The sequence below is a fragment of the Gavia stellata genome, unplaced genomic scaffold (assembly GCF_030936135.1).
Source record: "Gavia stellata isolate bGavSte3 unplaced genomic scaffold, bGavSte3.hap2 HAP2_SCAFFOLD_44, whole genome shotgun sequence".
Lineage (NCBI taxonomy): Eukaryota > Metazoa > Chordata > Aves > Gaviiformes > Gaviidae > Gavia > Gavia stellata.
Window position 1 is genome coordinate 1,440,340 of NW_026777121.1, and position 15,020 is coordinate 1,455,359.

The 15,020-nt window shown below is 58.4% G+C and overlaps 2 protein-coding genes across 2 annotated transcripts; both read left to right on the top strand.

Annotated features, from left to right (window-relative positions):
• Position 1: 1 nt before the first annotated feature.
• LOC132321716 (acrosin-like) lies at positions 2-3,713 on the top strand. The gene is made up of 5 exons (XM_059835160.1): positions 2-180; positions 521-807; positions 1,072-1,211; positions 1,698-1,947; positions 3,706-3,713. The coding sequence occupies exons 1-5, from the start codon at positions 2-4 to the stop codon at positions 3,711-3,713; spliced, it is 864 nt and encodes a 287-aa protein (XP_059691143.1).
• A 1,973-nt stretch (positions 3,714-5,686) lies between these two features.
• Positions 5,687-14,675, top strand: LOC132321717 (acrosin-like). Its single transcript, XM_059835161.1, is given in 8 exon segments — positions 5,687-5,865; positions 6,206-6,492; positions 6,757-6,896; positions 7,383-7,632; positions 11,443-11,551; positions 11,892-12,189; positions 12,462-12,581; positions 13,068-14,675. Coding segments are annotated over 8 exon segments (1,731 nt in total). The 3' UTR covers positions 13,416-14,675.
• Positions 14,676-15,020: the final 345 nt, after the last annotated feature.

Here is a 15,020-nt window from a genome sequence, read left to right on the forward strand (position 1 = left end):
CATGGCTTCTCAGCACGGCGTGTCGCGCGTCGTGGGTGGCACAGATGCCCAGCCAGGGGCCTGGCCCTGGATCGTCAGCATCCAGGATCCCTGGAAAACAGGCACGGGGCATACATGCGGAGGGTCCCTCATCAGCCCACAGTGGGTCCTCACAGCAGCCCACTGCTTCATTGAGGCCAGGTAAGGGGAGGACCAGGGAACGCGGATATCCCCACAACACTAGCAGGTGCCCTGTCCGCAGCACCGCGTGCTACTGCCATCCCGTCTCCTTGCAGTCCGCCCAGTGCCTGGGTACTGCAGAGCCCAGCTGAGAGACTGCTCAGGAGAAGGCTGGGCTTGTGCCACTGCTTCCTAGCAGCCTCCAGCTCAACATTCCTTGTGCCTAAGGCGTGCCAGGGCACTCGCCCCCTCCCTAGCGCTGCGTGCCTCTCTCCCTTGCGGAGCAGAAGGCAGGGAACTGCAGGGCTGCTGCAGCACATGGCTCCGCTCCCTCTGACCCCTCTCTCCCTCTGCCTTCCAGGCACATCACCATGTGGCGCGTGGTGGTCGGGGCCACCCGGTTGACTCAGCTGGGCCCTGAGGCCCAAGTGCGCACTATCAAGCGGCTACTGGTTCACGAGCACTACAGTAACATCACGCAGAGGAACGACATCGCCCTGCTGGAACTGGACCAGCCTGTGCAGTGCAGCTACTCCATCCAGCTTGCCTGTGTGCCCGACGCCTCGCTGAGAGTGTCAGAGCTGACAACCTGCTACGCCAGCGGCTGGGGTTCCACGACTGCAAGATGTGAGTTCCCAAAAAGTACTCGTGTCCTGAGCGCAAGCTTGGCACGCAGGGGAGACGGGTTGGGCTTCCTGAGAGCAGAGGCGAAAGCCAGAGTCAGGCTGCGGGGACGCATGCCTCTAGAGAGATGGGCCTGAGCCATTCCCCAAAGGGAGGCACAAGGGGACCACCGGTACAGTGCCTTCAAGGTGCAAAGCCAAGCCCTAGGGAAGGGCTTCACCCACACAGGGGAGGAGAAATGGCAACGAGCTGCCTGGTGTTAATTCCTCTCTGTGCTCGCAGCTGGAGGATCAACTGATGTCCTGCAGGAGGCCAAGGTCCGCCTCATTGATGTCAACCTCTGTAACAGCAGCGGGTGGTACAGAGGGGCCATCCACACCCACAACCTGTGTGCTGGCTACGCGCAGGGTGGCATCGACACCTGCCAGGTAGGAGCGTGCTACGAGTCAAGCCCCAGCAGCACAGGCAGCCCTCTCACAACCGTCCCACGCAGACCCCAGCGCGTGCTTTGCCTGGCAAGTCACCCTCCCACCGCTGGGTCCCCACCGCTGCTGGGGCTCACCTCCCCTTCCCCACCTGCAGCTCCTTGCCCAGTGCCCCCCTTGCCCCAGAGGCCTGCGACTCTGCCCACAAAGCCCATCCAGTGCTCTTGGCAGCACGCAGCTCCACATCCCAAGCCTGGAGCATGTGCGTTCCACACGTGAAGAAGGATCGCTGTGCAGAGAGGAGAGAGAGCCCTACCTTACAGGCCCACCACCCCCTCCCACACAAGCTCCTGTAGGCCCCGGCACCTGAGCGGGGCCTTTCTGTGCCGCAGAGCACAGCTCTGGCAGGTGCTGTGAGAGAGAAGGAGCCAGCCGTAGTGCTGACGGAGGCCACCCAACAACACCTTTGTCCTCTCTCCTCCGCTGCAGGGCGACAGCGGTGGTCCTCTCGTCTGCAAAGATAACAATGCAGACTACTTCTGGCTCGTTGGAGTCACCAGCTGGGGGAAAGGCTGCGCGAGAGCAAGACGGCCCGGAGTCTACACCTCCACGCAGCACTTTTACGACTGGATCCTGGCACAGATGGGACTGCGCCCAGCAGTATCGGCTACTCCAACGCCACAGCCAGGCTTCACCTCAAGCCCCTTTCAGAGGCCGAGACCGACACCAACTCAATTGGGCACGTTTACACCCTGCCCATTTCCACTCCAGAGGCTGGTGCAATTCTTTACTCGGGTGCAGGAGCTCCTGCAGTTCCTAAGGGGGACAAAGGCCTGAGCAGCAGGATGGACAGGATCCAGTGCAGCCGGCAGCGTACCACCGCCATTTCCTTGGCAGTGCTGAAGGGCTGAAGCTGACTCAGTTCTTCCAATAAAATTGCCAATTTTCACAGCTAACCGTGCTTCAGTCCGATTCAGTCTCCCGGGCAAGGCAAGGACTTCCACGCCCGGCGCCTGCAAAACGAGGCCGCAGGCAGTCAAGTAGGGCACAAAGGGAAAGAGCCACTCAAAAGGGCTGAAACCGTGCCTGGTCAGAGAGGAGGGTGCTCAGAGCCAGCGTGAGATGGAGAAGACTGGCACACTGTGGCTAGAACGAGGATAGGGAAAAAATGATGGGACATGCAGACGACTTTGGGGGTGTGCATTAAGGCACACAAGCTGCCGACTAGGGCCTGGCGTAAGCCTTAGCTCACTGAACGGCCTGTGCGAAACTCCTGAGCATGACAAGAGAAATTGCTGACCGTAGCGAACAGACTGAGCAGCTGACAGGAGTTACAATGCCATGAGGAAGAGCCAGATTTCACGGGTAGTTGAGGGGGATTGATGGGAGAGGTGGCCCCACTTCACAGATAACTGAAGGGAGAGTTGGGCTCATTTTGGGGAGAGGAATCTGGCAGGGCCAGCAGTACCCAGGAAACCCCATCAGTAATGCCGTGGAAGTCCAAGGTGACCTAGCTAAGAGCACCTGCAACACCAAATCCGTTCACAGATGTAGCAAACCTGGGAGCAAGGGGGGAAAAAGAAGCAAGGGGCTAGGTCCCTTGTTTGGGAGGAGACAAGGGCAGAGAAAGAGGCGTTGAGGAAGATGAGGGGGATGTATAAGCACGGAAAATGGAGGGAAGGGGGTGGGGGTGGGGAATCAAGGAGCTAGGTGCACATAAGCCAACTTGTTTGCTTCTTTGACTCAGCCCAGCGCCTAATCCCCACAGTCCGTCCCACCTTCTTTCTGAGAGCGCTCCCAAATCCTTTTCTGTGTGGCCTCACTCTGTACCCAGTGGGGGGGTGGGGGGTGGGTCCAGGGGCCTGGCTGCTAGCAATGGCAGAAGGGAACTCTGGTCACAGGGACCCAGCGGTTGGAGACACCAAGTGTCTAGGGCCAGCTACTGGTGGGAGCACTGGCTGCGCGGGCAAGTTGCTCTTGAGCTTGAAGCTGGGCTAGTTCATGAGCAAGAGGAGATACAGAGCTGGAAAGACCCAAGGTCTGTGCCAACCACTGGGTAAGTAGTTTGACATCCAGCCACGGATTTTAGTTGAACTTACTTCCCTTGCTAATATTTAAGGCACTGGGAGAAGGCTGGGATGTGCCACTGCTTTCTAGCAGCCTCCAGCTCGACATTCCTTGTGCCTAAGGCGTGCCAGGGCACTCGCACCCTCCCTAGGGCTGCTTTCCCCTTTCCATTATGAAGCAGGAGGCAGGGAACTGCTGGGCTGCTGCAGCACATGGCTCCGCTCCCTCTGACCCCTCTCTCCCTCTGCCTTCCCGGCACATCACCATGTGGCACGTGGTGATCGGGGCCACCCGGTTGACTCAGCTGGGCCCTGAGGCCCAAGTGCGCAATATCAAGCGGCTACTGGTTCACGAGCACTACAGTAACATCACGCAGAGGAACGACATCGCCCTGCTGGAACCGGACCGGCCAATGCCCTCTAGCCTCCAGGGACCTAGCCCCGCGCAGCAAACGCAACGCACGGGGCTGGCTCCTGCTTTCCTCCCGTGACTGCCCTGCACTCCAGCATGGGAGCAAGGCTCCACCATACAGCTCTAGAAGGTAGACTGAGGAGATGAGGCTGATACAGGATTTACCAAAGCCATGGATGTCGTGGTTTAACCCCAGTTGGCAACTAAGCACCACCCAGCCACTCGCTCACTCCCCCCGGGTGGGATGGGGGAGAGAATTGGAAGGGTAAAAGTGAGAAAACTCGCGGCTTGAGATAAAGACAGTTCAATAGGTGAAGCAAAAGCTGCGCAGGCAAGCAAAGCAAAACAAGGAATGCGTTCACTACTTCCCACCGGCAGGCAGGTGTTCAGCCATCTCCAGGAAAGCAGGGCTCCATCACGCGTAACGGCTACTTGGGAAGACAAATGCCATCACCCCGCACGTCCCCCCCTTCCTTCTTCTTCCCCCAGCTTTATATGCTGAGCATGACGTCCTATGGTATGGAATATCCCTTTGGTCAGTTGGGGTCAGCTGTCCCAGCTGTGTCGCCTCCCAACTTTTTGTGCACCCCCAGCCTACTCGCTGGTGGGGCGGTGTGAGAAGCAGAAAAGCCCTTGACTCTGTGTAAGCACTGCTTAGCAGTAACTAAAACATCCCTGCTTTATCAACACTGTTTCCAGCACAAATCCAAAACACAGCCCCATACTAGCTACTAAGAAGAAAACTAACGCTACCCCAGCCAAAACCAGCACAATGGAGAATGGCGTGTGGTGCTGAGAGCGGGAGCATCCTTCTCTGGCTAGAGCCTAAAATTGCGTGTCCTTGGCCACGCGTACCAGGGGCCACAACTGCCCTTGTCGGTGTTGGCCCAGAACAGCAACGTAACTCATAGACAGCAAGGACAGGAAGCCTGCCAGAGGCTGTTGCTGTGGCTGACGTAGCCACGATGGCCTGTGCTGCGTCTGCGTTTCACGGGGCTTTGTGCCGGAAGGCTGACACTGCTTGGGTACGCCTGCCTTAGTTGGCTTGCACATCACTGCTTGCCTGCCGCGGCTATAACCAGATTGGCTCTTCAATGCCCAGACGTGTGCCTAGTGCCTGGAGCAGTTCTGTTCTCTGGCGTATGCTTTTTGGGAAGGAGCTGCTGGCAAACGGCTGCAGGGAGCAGGGTGGCAGTGAACTTCCCAAAGAGGCTATGATGCCCCACTTGGTTTTTTCCTGCCACCTGTTAGCAGGCAGTGCTCGGAGGCAGGCGCTGCTGCCTGCCACGGGGCCTGCACGCCTTCATCCCACAAGCACAGCATTCAGTGCTGGGTGCGGGGGGAGCGACTGTCGGGGGCGTCCGATGCCAGCTTCTGCCTCCCCTCCTGCTTGGAACCCCCCCATGTTGCCCCCCCTGCCCCGAGAGGCCACCACGCCCAGCACCCGGAACCAGCGACTCTGTGACATCAGCCCCGGGACCAAGGGCACCGCGGGCAACGCGAGTACTGCGGGCACTACGTCGTTTGCCGCGCTGGTGGCGACGAGCTCTCCGTGCTTGCAGCTGCCACGTGTTGCTGGCAGCGATGAATTTGCTCCGCCTCCTCGTCTTGCTGGCCCTGTGCGGGCCTGCGCACGGCACGTGGGACACCTGTGGGTAAGTAAGTGGCCCAAGGCTCCGGCAGGGAGCTTCGGCAACCCTTATGGGCTTCACTGGAGGGTGCCCGCTTGTCCCCCGTGGCCACGCCACAGCTTCCTGAACCCCACCTGGGAACTTCAGTTCCTTGCCAGCACCCACGCTGCTGGCACAACTGGCCTGCGGGGATAAAACAGAAACGGGGGCGGATGCACGCACGCCCCACGGGCTTCCCTGGCCTTGCTGTCCACGCAACGCCTTGTGGAGAGGGAAGACAGCTGACTCGTAGCCTGAAGAGCAGCAAGCCCTCGAGCAGGACAGTAATGAGGAGTTTCTGTTTCCAGAGGGACCTGCGGACTCCGGCCCATGGCTTCTCAGCACGGCGTGTCGCGCGTCGTGGGTGGCACAGATGCCCAGCCAGGGGCCTGGCCCTGGATCGTCAGCATCCAGGATCCCTGGAAAACAGGCACGGGGCATACATGCGGAGGGTCCCTCATCAGCCCACAGTGGGTCCTCACAGCAGCCCACTGCTTCATTGAGGCCAGGTAAGGGGAGGACCAGGGAACGCGGATATCCCCACAACACTAGCAGGTGCCCTGTCCGCAGCACCGCGTGCTACTGCCATCCCGTCTCCTTGCAGTCCGCCCAGTGCCTGGGTACTGCAGAGCCCAGCTGAGAGACTGCTCAGGAGAAGGCTGGGCTTGTGCCACTGCTTCCTAGCAGCCTCCAGCTCAACATTCCTTGTGCCTAAGGCGTGCCAGGGCACTCGCCCCCTCCCTAGCGCTGCGTGCCTCTCTCCCTTGCGGAGCAGAAGGCAGGGAACTGCAGGGCTGCTGCAGCACATGGCTCCGCTCCCTCTGACCCCTCTCTCCCTCTGCCTTCCAGGCACATCACCATGTGGCGCGTGGTGGTCGGGGCCACCCGGTTGACTCAGCTGGGCCCTGAGGCCCAAGTGCGCACTATCAAGCGGCTACTGGTTCACGAGCACTACAGTAACATCACGCAGAGGAACGACATCGCCCTGCTGGAACTGGACCAGCCTGTGCAGTGCAGCTACTCCATCCAGCTTGCCTGTGTGCCCGACGCCTCGCTGAGAGTGTCAGAGCTGACAACCTGCTACGCCAGCGGCTGGGGTTCCACGACTGCAAGATGTGAGTTCCCAAAAAGTACTCGTGTCCTGAGCGCAAGCTTGGCACGCAGGGGAGACGGGTTGGGCTTCCTGAGAGCAGAGGCGAAAGCCAGAGTCAGGCTGCGGGGACGCATGCCTCTAGAGAGATGGGCCTGAGCCATTCCCCAAAGGGAGGCACAAGGGGACCACCGGTACAGTGCCTTCAAGGTGCAAAGCCAAGCCCTAGGGAAGGGCTTCACCCACACAGGGGAGGAGAAATGGCAACGAGCTGCCTGGTGTTAATTCCTCTCTGTGCTCGCAGCTGGAGGATCAACTGATGTCCTGCAGGAGGCCAAGGTCCGCCTCATTGATGTCAACCTCTGTAACAGCAGCGGGTGGTACAGAGGGGCCATCCACACCCACAACCTGTGTGCTGGCTACGCGCAGGGTGGCATCGACACCTGCCAGGTAGGAGCGTGCTACGAGTCAAGCCCCAGCAGCACAGGCAGCCCTCTCACAACCGTCCCACACAGACCCCAGCGCGTGCTTTGCCTGGCAAGTCACCCTCCCACCGCTGGGTCCCCACCGCTGCTGGGGCTCACCTCCCCTTCCCCACCTGCAGCTCCTTGCCCAGTGCCCCCCTTGCCCCAGAGGCCTGCGACTCTGCCCACAAAGCCCATCCAGTGCTCTTGGCAGCACGCAGCTCCACATCCCAAGCCTGGAGCATGTGCGTTCCACACGTGAAGAAGGATCGCTGTGCAGAGAGGAGAGCGAGCCCTACCTTACAGGCCCACCACCCCCTCCCACACAAGCTCCTGTAGGCCCCGGCACCTGAGCGGGGCCTTTCTGTGCCGCAGAGCACAGCTCTGGCAGGTGCTGTGAGAGAGAAGGAGCCAGCCGTAGTGCTGACGGAGGCCACCCAACAACACCTTTGTCCTCTCTCCTCCGCTGCAGGGCGACAGCGGTGGTCCTCTCGTCTGCAAAGATAACAATGCAGACTACTTCTGGCTCGTTGGAGTCACCAGCTGGGGGAAAGGCTGCGCGAGAGCAAGACGGCCCGGAGTCTACACCTCCACGCAGCACTTTTACGACTGGATCCTGGCACAGATGGGACTGCGCCCAGCAGTATCGGCTACTCCAACGCCACAGCCAGGCTTCACCTCAAGCCCCTTTCAGAGGCCGAGACCGACACCAACTCAATTGGGCACGTTTACACCCTGCCCATTTCCACTCCAGAGGCTGGTGCAATTCTTTACTCGGGTGCAGGAGCTCCTGCAGTTCCTAAGGGGGACAAAGGCCTGAGCAGCAGGATGGACAGGATCCAGTGCAGCCGGCAGCGTACCACCGCCATTTCCTTGGCAGTGCTGAAGGGCTGAAGGTGACTCAGTTCTTCCAATAAAATTGCCAATTTTCACAGCTAACCGTGCTTCAGTCCGATTCAGTCTCCCGGGCAAGGCAAGGACTTCCACGCCCGGCGCCTGCAAAACGAGGCCGCAGGCAGTCAAGTAGGGCACAAAGGGAAAGAGCCACTCAAAAGGGCTGAAACCGTGCCTGGTCAGAGAGGAGGGTGCTCAGAGCCAGCGTGAGATGGAGAAGACTGGCACACTGTGGCTAGAACGAGGATAGGGAAAAAATGATGGGACATGCAGACGACTTTGGGGGTGTGCATTAAGGCACACAAGCTGCCGACTAGGGCCTGGCGTAAGCCTTAGCTCACTGAACGGCCTGTGCGAAACTCCTGAGCGTGACAAGAGAAATTGCTGACCGTAGCGAACAGACTGAGCAGCTGACAGGAGTTACAATGCCATGAGGAAGAGCCAGATTTCACGGGTAGTTGAGGGGGATTGATGGGAGAGGTGGCCCCACTTCACAGATAACTGAAGGGAGAGTTGGGCTCATTTTGGGGAGAGGAATCTGGCAGGGCCAGCAGTACCCAGGAAACCCCATCAGTAATGCCGTGGAAGTCCAAGGTGACCTAGCTAAGAGCACCTGCAACACCAAATCCGTTCACAGATGTAGCAAACCTGGGAGCAAGGGGGGAAAAAGAAGCAAGGGGCTAGGTCCCTTGTTTGGGAGGAGACAAGGGCAGAGAAAGAGGCGTTGAGGAAGATGAGGGGGATGTATAAGCACGGAAAATGGAGGGAAGGGGGTGGGGGTGGGGAATCAAGGAGCTAGGCGCACATAAGCCAACTTGTTTGCTTCTTTGACTCAGCCCAGCGCCTAATCCCCACAGTCCGTCCCACCTTCTTTCTGAGAGCGCTCCCAAATCCTTTTCTGTGTGGCCTCACTCTGTACCCAGTGGGGGGGGTGGGGGGTGGGTCCAGGGGCCTGGCTGCTAGCAATGGCAGAAGGGAACTCTGGTCACAGGGACCCAGCGGTTGGAGACACCAAGTGTCTAGGGCCAGCTACTGGTGGGAGCACTGGCTGCGCGGGCAAGTTGCTCTTGAGCTTGAAGCTGGGCTAGTTCATGAGCAAGAGGAGATACAGAGCTGGAAAGACCCAAGGTCTGTGCCAACCACTGGGTAAGTAGTTTGACATCCAGCCACGGATTTTAGTTGAACTTACTTCCCTTGCTAATATTTAAGGCACTGGGAGAAGGCTGGGATGTGCCACTGCTTTCTAGCAGCCTCCAGCTCGACATTCCTTGTGCCTAAGGCGTGCCAGGGCACTCGCACCCTCCCTAGGGCTGCTTTCCCCTTTCCATTATGAAGCAGGAGGCAGGGAACTGCTGGGCTGCTGCAGCACATGGCTCCGCTCCCTCTGACCCCTCTCTCCCTCTGCCTTCCCGGCACATCACCATGTGGCACGTGGTGATCGGGGCCACCCGGTTGACTCAGCTGGGCCCTGAGGCCCAAGTGCGCAATATCAAGCGGCTACTGGTTCACGAGCACTACAGTAACATCACGCAGAGGAACGACATCGCCCTGCTGGAACCGGACCGGCCAATGCCCTCTAGCCTCCAGGGACCTAGCCCCGCGCAGCAAACGCAACGCACGGGGCTGGCTCCTGCTTTCCTCCCGTGACTGCCCTGCACTCCAGCATGGGAGCAAGGCTCCACCATACAGCTCTAGAAGGTAGACTGAGGAGATGAGGCTGATACAGGATTTACCAAAGCCATGGATGTCGTGGTTTAACCCCAGTTGGCAACTAAGCACCACCCAGCCACTCGCTCACTCCCCCCGGGTGGGATGGGGGAGAGAATTGGAAGGGTAAAAGTGAGAAAACTCGCGGCTTGAGATAAAGACAGTTCAATAGGTGAAGCAAAAGCTGCGCAGGCAAGCAAAGCAAAACAAGGAATGCGTTCACTACTTCCCACCGGCAGGCAGGTGTTCAGCCATCTCCAGGAAAGCAGGGCTCCATCACGCGTAACGGCTACTTGGGAAGACAAATGCCATCACCCCGCACGTCCCCCCCTTCCTTCTTCTTCCCCCAGCTTTCTATGCTGAGCATGACGTCCTATGGTATGGAATATCCCTTTGGTCAGTTGGGGTCAGCTGTCCCAGCTGTGTCGCCTCCCAACTTTTTGTGCACCCCCAGCCTACTCGCTGGTGGGGCGGTGTGAGAAGCAGAAAAGCCCTTGACTCTGTGTAAGCACTGCTTAGCAGTAACTAAAACATCCCTGCTTTATCAACACTGTTTCCAGCACAAATCCAAAACACAGCCCCATACTAGCTACTAAGAAGAAAACTAACGCTACCCCAGCCAAAACCAGCACAATGGAGAATGGCGTGTGGTGCTGAGAGCGGGAGCATCCTTCTCTGGCTAGAGCCTAAAATTGCGTGTCCTTGGCCACGCGTACCAGGGGCCACAACTGCCCTTGTCGGTGTTGGCCCAGAACAGCAACGTAACTCATAGACAGCAAGGACAGGAAGCCTGCCAGAGGCTGTTGCTGTGGCTGACGTAGCCACGATGGCCTGTGCTGCGTCTGCGTTTCACGGGGCTTTGTGCCGGAAGGCTGACACTGCTTGGGTACGCCTGCCTTAGTTGGCTTGCACATCACTGCTTGCCTGCCGCGGCTATAACCAGATTGGCTCTTCAATGCCCAGACGTGTGCCTAGTGCCTGGAGCAGTTCTGTTCTCTGGCGTATGCTTTTTGGGAAGGAGCTGCTGGCAAACGGCTGCAGGGAGCAGGGTGGCAGTGAACTTCCCAAAGAGGCTATGATGCCCCACTTGGTTTTTTCCTGCCAGCTGTTAGCAGGCAGTGCTCGGAGGCAGGCGCTGCTGCCTGCCACGGGGCCTGCACGCCTTCATCCCACAAGCACAGCATTCAGTGCTGGGTGGGGGGGGAGCGACTGTCGGGGGCGTCCGATGCCAGCTTCTGCCTCCCCTCCTGCTTGGAACCCCCCCATGTTGCCCCCCCTGCCCCGAGAGGCCACCACGCCCAGCACCCGGAACCAGCGACTCTGTGACATCAGCCCCGGGACCAAGGGCACCGCGGGCAACGCGAGTACTGCGGGCACTACGTCGTTTGCCGCGCTGGTGGCGACGAGCTCTCCGTGCTTGCAGCTGCCACGTGTTGCTGGCAGCGATGAATTTGCTCCGCCTCCTCGTCTTGCTGGCCCTGTGCGGGCCTGCGCACGGCACGTGGGACACCTGTGGGTAAGTAAGTGGCCCAAGGCTCCAGCAGGGAGCTTCGGCAACCCTTATGGGCTTCACTGGAGGGTGCCCGCTTGTCCCCCGTGGCCACGCCACAGCTTCCTGAACCCCACCTGGGAACTTCAGTTCCTTGCCAGCACCCACGCTGCTGGCACAACTGGCCTGCGGGGATAAAACAGAAACGGGGGCGGATGCACGCACGCCCCACGGGCTTCCCTGGCCTTGCTGTCCACGCAACGCCTTGTGGAGAGGGAAGACAGCTGACTCGTAGCCTGAAGAGCAGCAAGCCCTCGAGCAGGACAGTAATGAGGAGTTTCTGTTTCCAGAGGGACCTGCGGACTCCGGCCCATGGCTTCTCAGCACGGCGTGTCGCGCGTCGTGGGTGGCACAGATGCCCAGCCAGGGGCCTGGCCCTGGATCGTCAGCATCCAGGATCCCTGGAAAACAGGCACGGGGCATACATGCGGAGGGTCCCTCATCAGCCCACAGTGGGTCCTCACAGCAGCCCACTGCTTCATTGAGGCCAGGTAAGGGGAGGACCAGGGAACGCGGATATCCCCACAACACTAGCAGGTGCCCTGTCCGCAGCACCGCGTGCTACTGCCATCCCGTCTCCTTGCAGTCCGCCCAGTGCCTGGGTACTGCAGAGCCCAGCTGAGAGACTGCTCAGGAGAAGGCTGGGCTTGTGCCACTGCTTCCTAGCAGCCTCCAGCTCAACATTCCTTGTGCCTAAGGCGTGCCAGGGCACTCGCCCCCTCCCTAGCGCTGCGTGCCTCTCTCCCTTGCGGAGCAGAAGGCAGGGAACTGCAGGGCTGCTGCAGCACATGGCTCCGCTCCCTCTGACCCCTCTCTCCCTCTGCCTTCCAGGCACATCACCATGTGGCGCGTGGTGGTCGGGGCCACCCGGTTGACTCAGCTGGGCCCTGAGGCCCAAGTGCGCACTATCAAGCGGCTACTGGTTCACGAGCACTACAGTAACATCACGCAGAGGAACGACATCGCCCTGCTGGAACTGGACCAGCCTGTGCAGTGCAGCTACTCCATCCAGCTTGCCTGTGTGCCCGACGCCTCGCTGAGAGTGTCAGAGCTGACAACCTGCTACGCCAGCGGCTGGGGTTCCACGACTGCAAGATGTGAGTTCCCAAAAAGTACTCGTGTCCTGAGCGCAAGCTTGGCACGCAGGAGAGACGGGTTGGGCTTCCTGAGAGCAGAGGCGAAAGCCAGAGTCAGGCTGCGGGGACGCATGCCTCTAGAGAGATGGGCCTGAGCCATTCCCCAAAGGGAGGCACAAGGGGACCACCGGTACAGTGCCTTCTAGGTGCAAAGCCAAGCCCTAGGGAAGGGCTTCACCCACACAGGGGAGGAGAAATGGCAACAGCTGCCTGGTGTTAATTCCTCTCTGTGCTTGCAGCTGGAGGATCAACTGATGTCCTGCAGGAGGCCAAGGTCCGCCTCATTGATGTCAACCTCTGTAACAGCAGCGGGTGGTACAGAGGGGCCATCCACACCCACAACCTGTGTGCTGGCTACGCGCAGGGTGGCATCGACACCTGCCAGGTAGGAGCGTGCTACGAGTCAAGCCCCAGCAGCACAGGCAGCCCTCTCACAACCGTCCCACGCAGACCCCAGCGCGTGCTTTGCCTGGCAAGTCACCCTCCCACCGCTGGGTCCCCACCGCTGCTGGGGCTCACCTCCCCTTCCCCACCTGCAGCTCCTTGCCCAGTGCCCCCCTTGCCCCAGAGGCCTGCGACTCTGCCCACAAAGCCCATCCAGTGCTCTTGGCAGCACGCAGCTCCACATCCCAAGCCTGGAGCATGTGCGTTCCACACGTGAAGAAGGATCGCTGTGCAGAGAGGAGAGCGAGCCCTACCTTACAGGCCCACCACCCCCTCCCACACAAGCTCCTGTAGGCCCCGGCACCTGAGCGGGGCCTTTCTGTGCCGCAGAGCACAGCTCTGGCAGGTGCTGTGAGAGAGAAGGAGCCAGCCGTAGTGCTGACGGAGGCCACCCAACAACACCTTTGTCCTCTCTCCTCCGCTGCAGGGCGACAGCGGTGGTCCTCTCGTCTGCAAAGATAACAATGCAGACTACTTCTGGCTCGTTGGAGTCACCAGCTGGGGGAAAGGCTGCGCGAGAGCAAGACGGCCCGGAGTCTACACCTCCACGTAGCACTTTTACGACTGGATCCTGGCACAGATGGGACTGCGCCCAGCAGTATCGGCTACTCCAACGCCACAGCCAGGCTTCACCTCAAGCCCCTTTCAGAGGCCGAGACCGATACCAACTCAATTGGGCACGTTTACACCCTGCCCATTTCCACTCCAGAGGCTGGTGCAATTCTTTACTCGGGTGCAGGAGCTCCTGCAGTTCCTAAGGGGGACAAAGGCCTGAGCAGCAGGATGGACAGGATCCAGTGCAGCCGGCAGCGTACCACTGGTAACCTTGCAACAACAGTTACGGTATATTGGCTGTAATTGCAGTAGTACCTCTTTCCATGCATGTACATCCCTGGAAATGTGTTCAGTTCACCACAAAGCTGAAAAAGAGCTCAAATACAGCTGATGACTGTATTTTTGCACACGTGTAACAAACAGACTGTGGGAAAAACCTGTAACTGTGGCTCTGTGGTTTCTAAAGACTTTGTTGGAAGATCTTGGCTTCAGCGTGTTCACCACTTTCCTGAGCTTTCTAGAAGGAAATCTGGCCTGTGTTGAGTTAGAACGTTTTAGTATAAGATGGGCAGATGACTGGAGCCATGTGAATTTGGCACTTCTTTGGGCAGTCAAGCTTTTCAGTTGGGTGCCAAATGTTCTCCGCTTCAAATAAAGCGGACATTGCTGCAAGCTGGCATTGGGCTGCTTTTGGCTGCAGGATAATCTTTTGCCAATTGTGTGTCAGAAGTTTCTCTCAAAAATTGTACATATTGAAAATCGAAACCTTCACGATGGGCAGCTGTTCTGCATTCAGAGAGTATCAGCTTCTGCTGGCCGGTGGCTTACTGTTTGCCAAAGCTGTTTCATACAGAAAGAATCCAGTTGGTGTTTTTTACAGGGTCTGATGATTTCTGTGACCGTAACCTTCCCCAAGCACAAACACTCGGTATGCTGTGGGGGTATCCTGTGAATGGCTCTTGAAGCAGGTCTCAGGAGCTACTAGCCTTTTCTTTGAAGCCCTTACACAGCTCTCTTCTGCCTTCTCTTCCTGACCTTAAACAACAAGTCCATTCACCCTGTGATTAATCCTTCTTCAGAGACCATGTTTTCCAAAAGCCTCATCCTTCTTAGTCGTATTCTCCAGGTGCCTCTGATAGGCATGTATCTCTTTGGAACGGTGATCCTCAGAAACGGACACTGTGTCAGCAGAGACCCCAGCCCAGGCATGACTCTGGGAGCAGTATTCCATCAGCCCTCAGTGATTTGATGGAGACTAACCTCCGTTAGCCTGCTTATGGGAACACCAGGTGCGAGGGTGTGGAGGCTTTCTGGAGTCCACATCCAGGTACCTGCCCTTGACAAGCTGTTCCGCTGTCAGAGAAGGAAACTGATTTGTTGCTCTTTTTGCACAGCCCCCTCTTTGTTGTCATTTTTTGTTGTGGTTGCCTGAATACACCCAAACTATTGGATCATTTCTTTTTTCAAGTATTTTTTTGGGTGGGAATGGAAATTTCACTCACGAGTTGAAATAACATGATTTCATTTTCCAATGAAATTAATGACTTTTCAATTTGTTTTCATTTTTCTTTGCTCCTCCTCCCGCTTCTTATCAATTCTTCACCATCCTGCCGTGACAAACCGTGTTGCTCTGGGGACACGGTTGAACCCTGCGGGGCCAGTGGTTGGGTGCACATTCTTGGACCACAGACGCACTTTCCTTTTCAGAAACCGGACGGAGTGCGTTCAGCACGAGCGTTTGTTTTCGTGATTCCTTCAGCTTTTATTGTGCCTGTTCTCGTCTGTGTGTAGTGAGGGCCAGTTATCAAAGTGGGGTCCCTCTCCC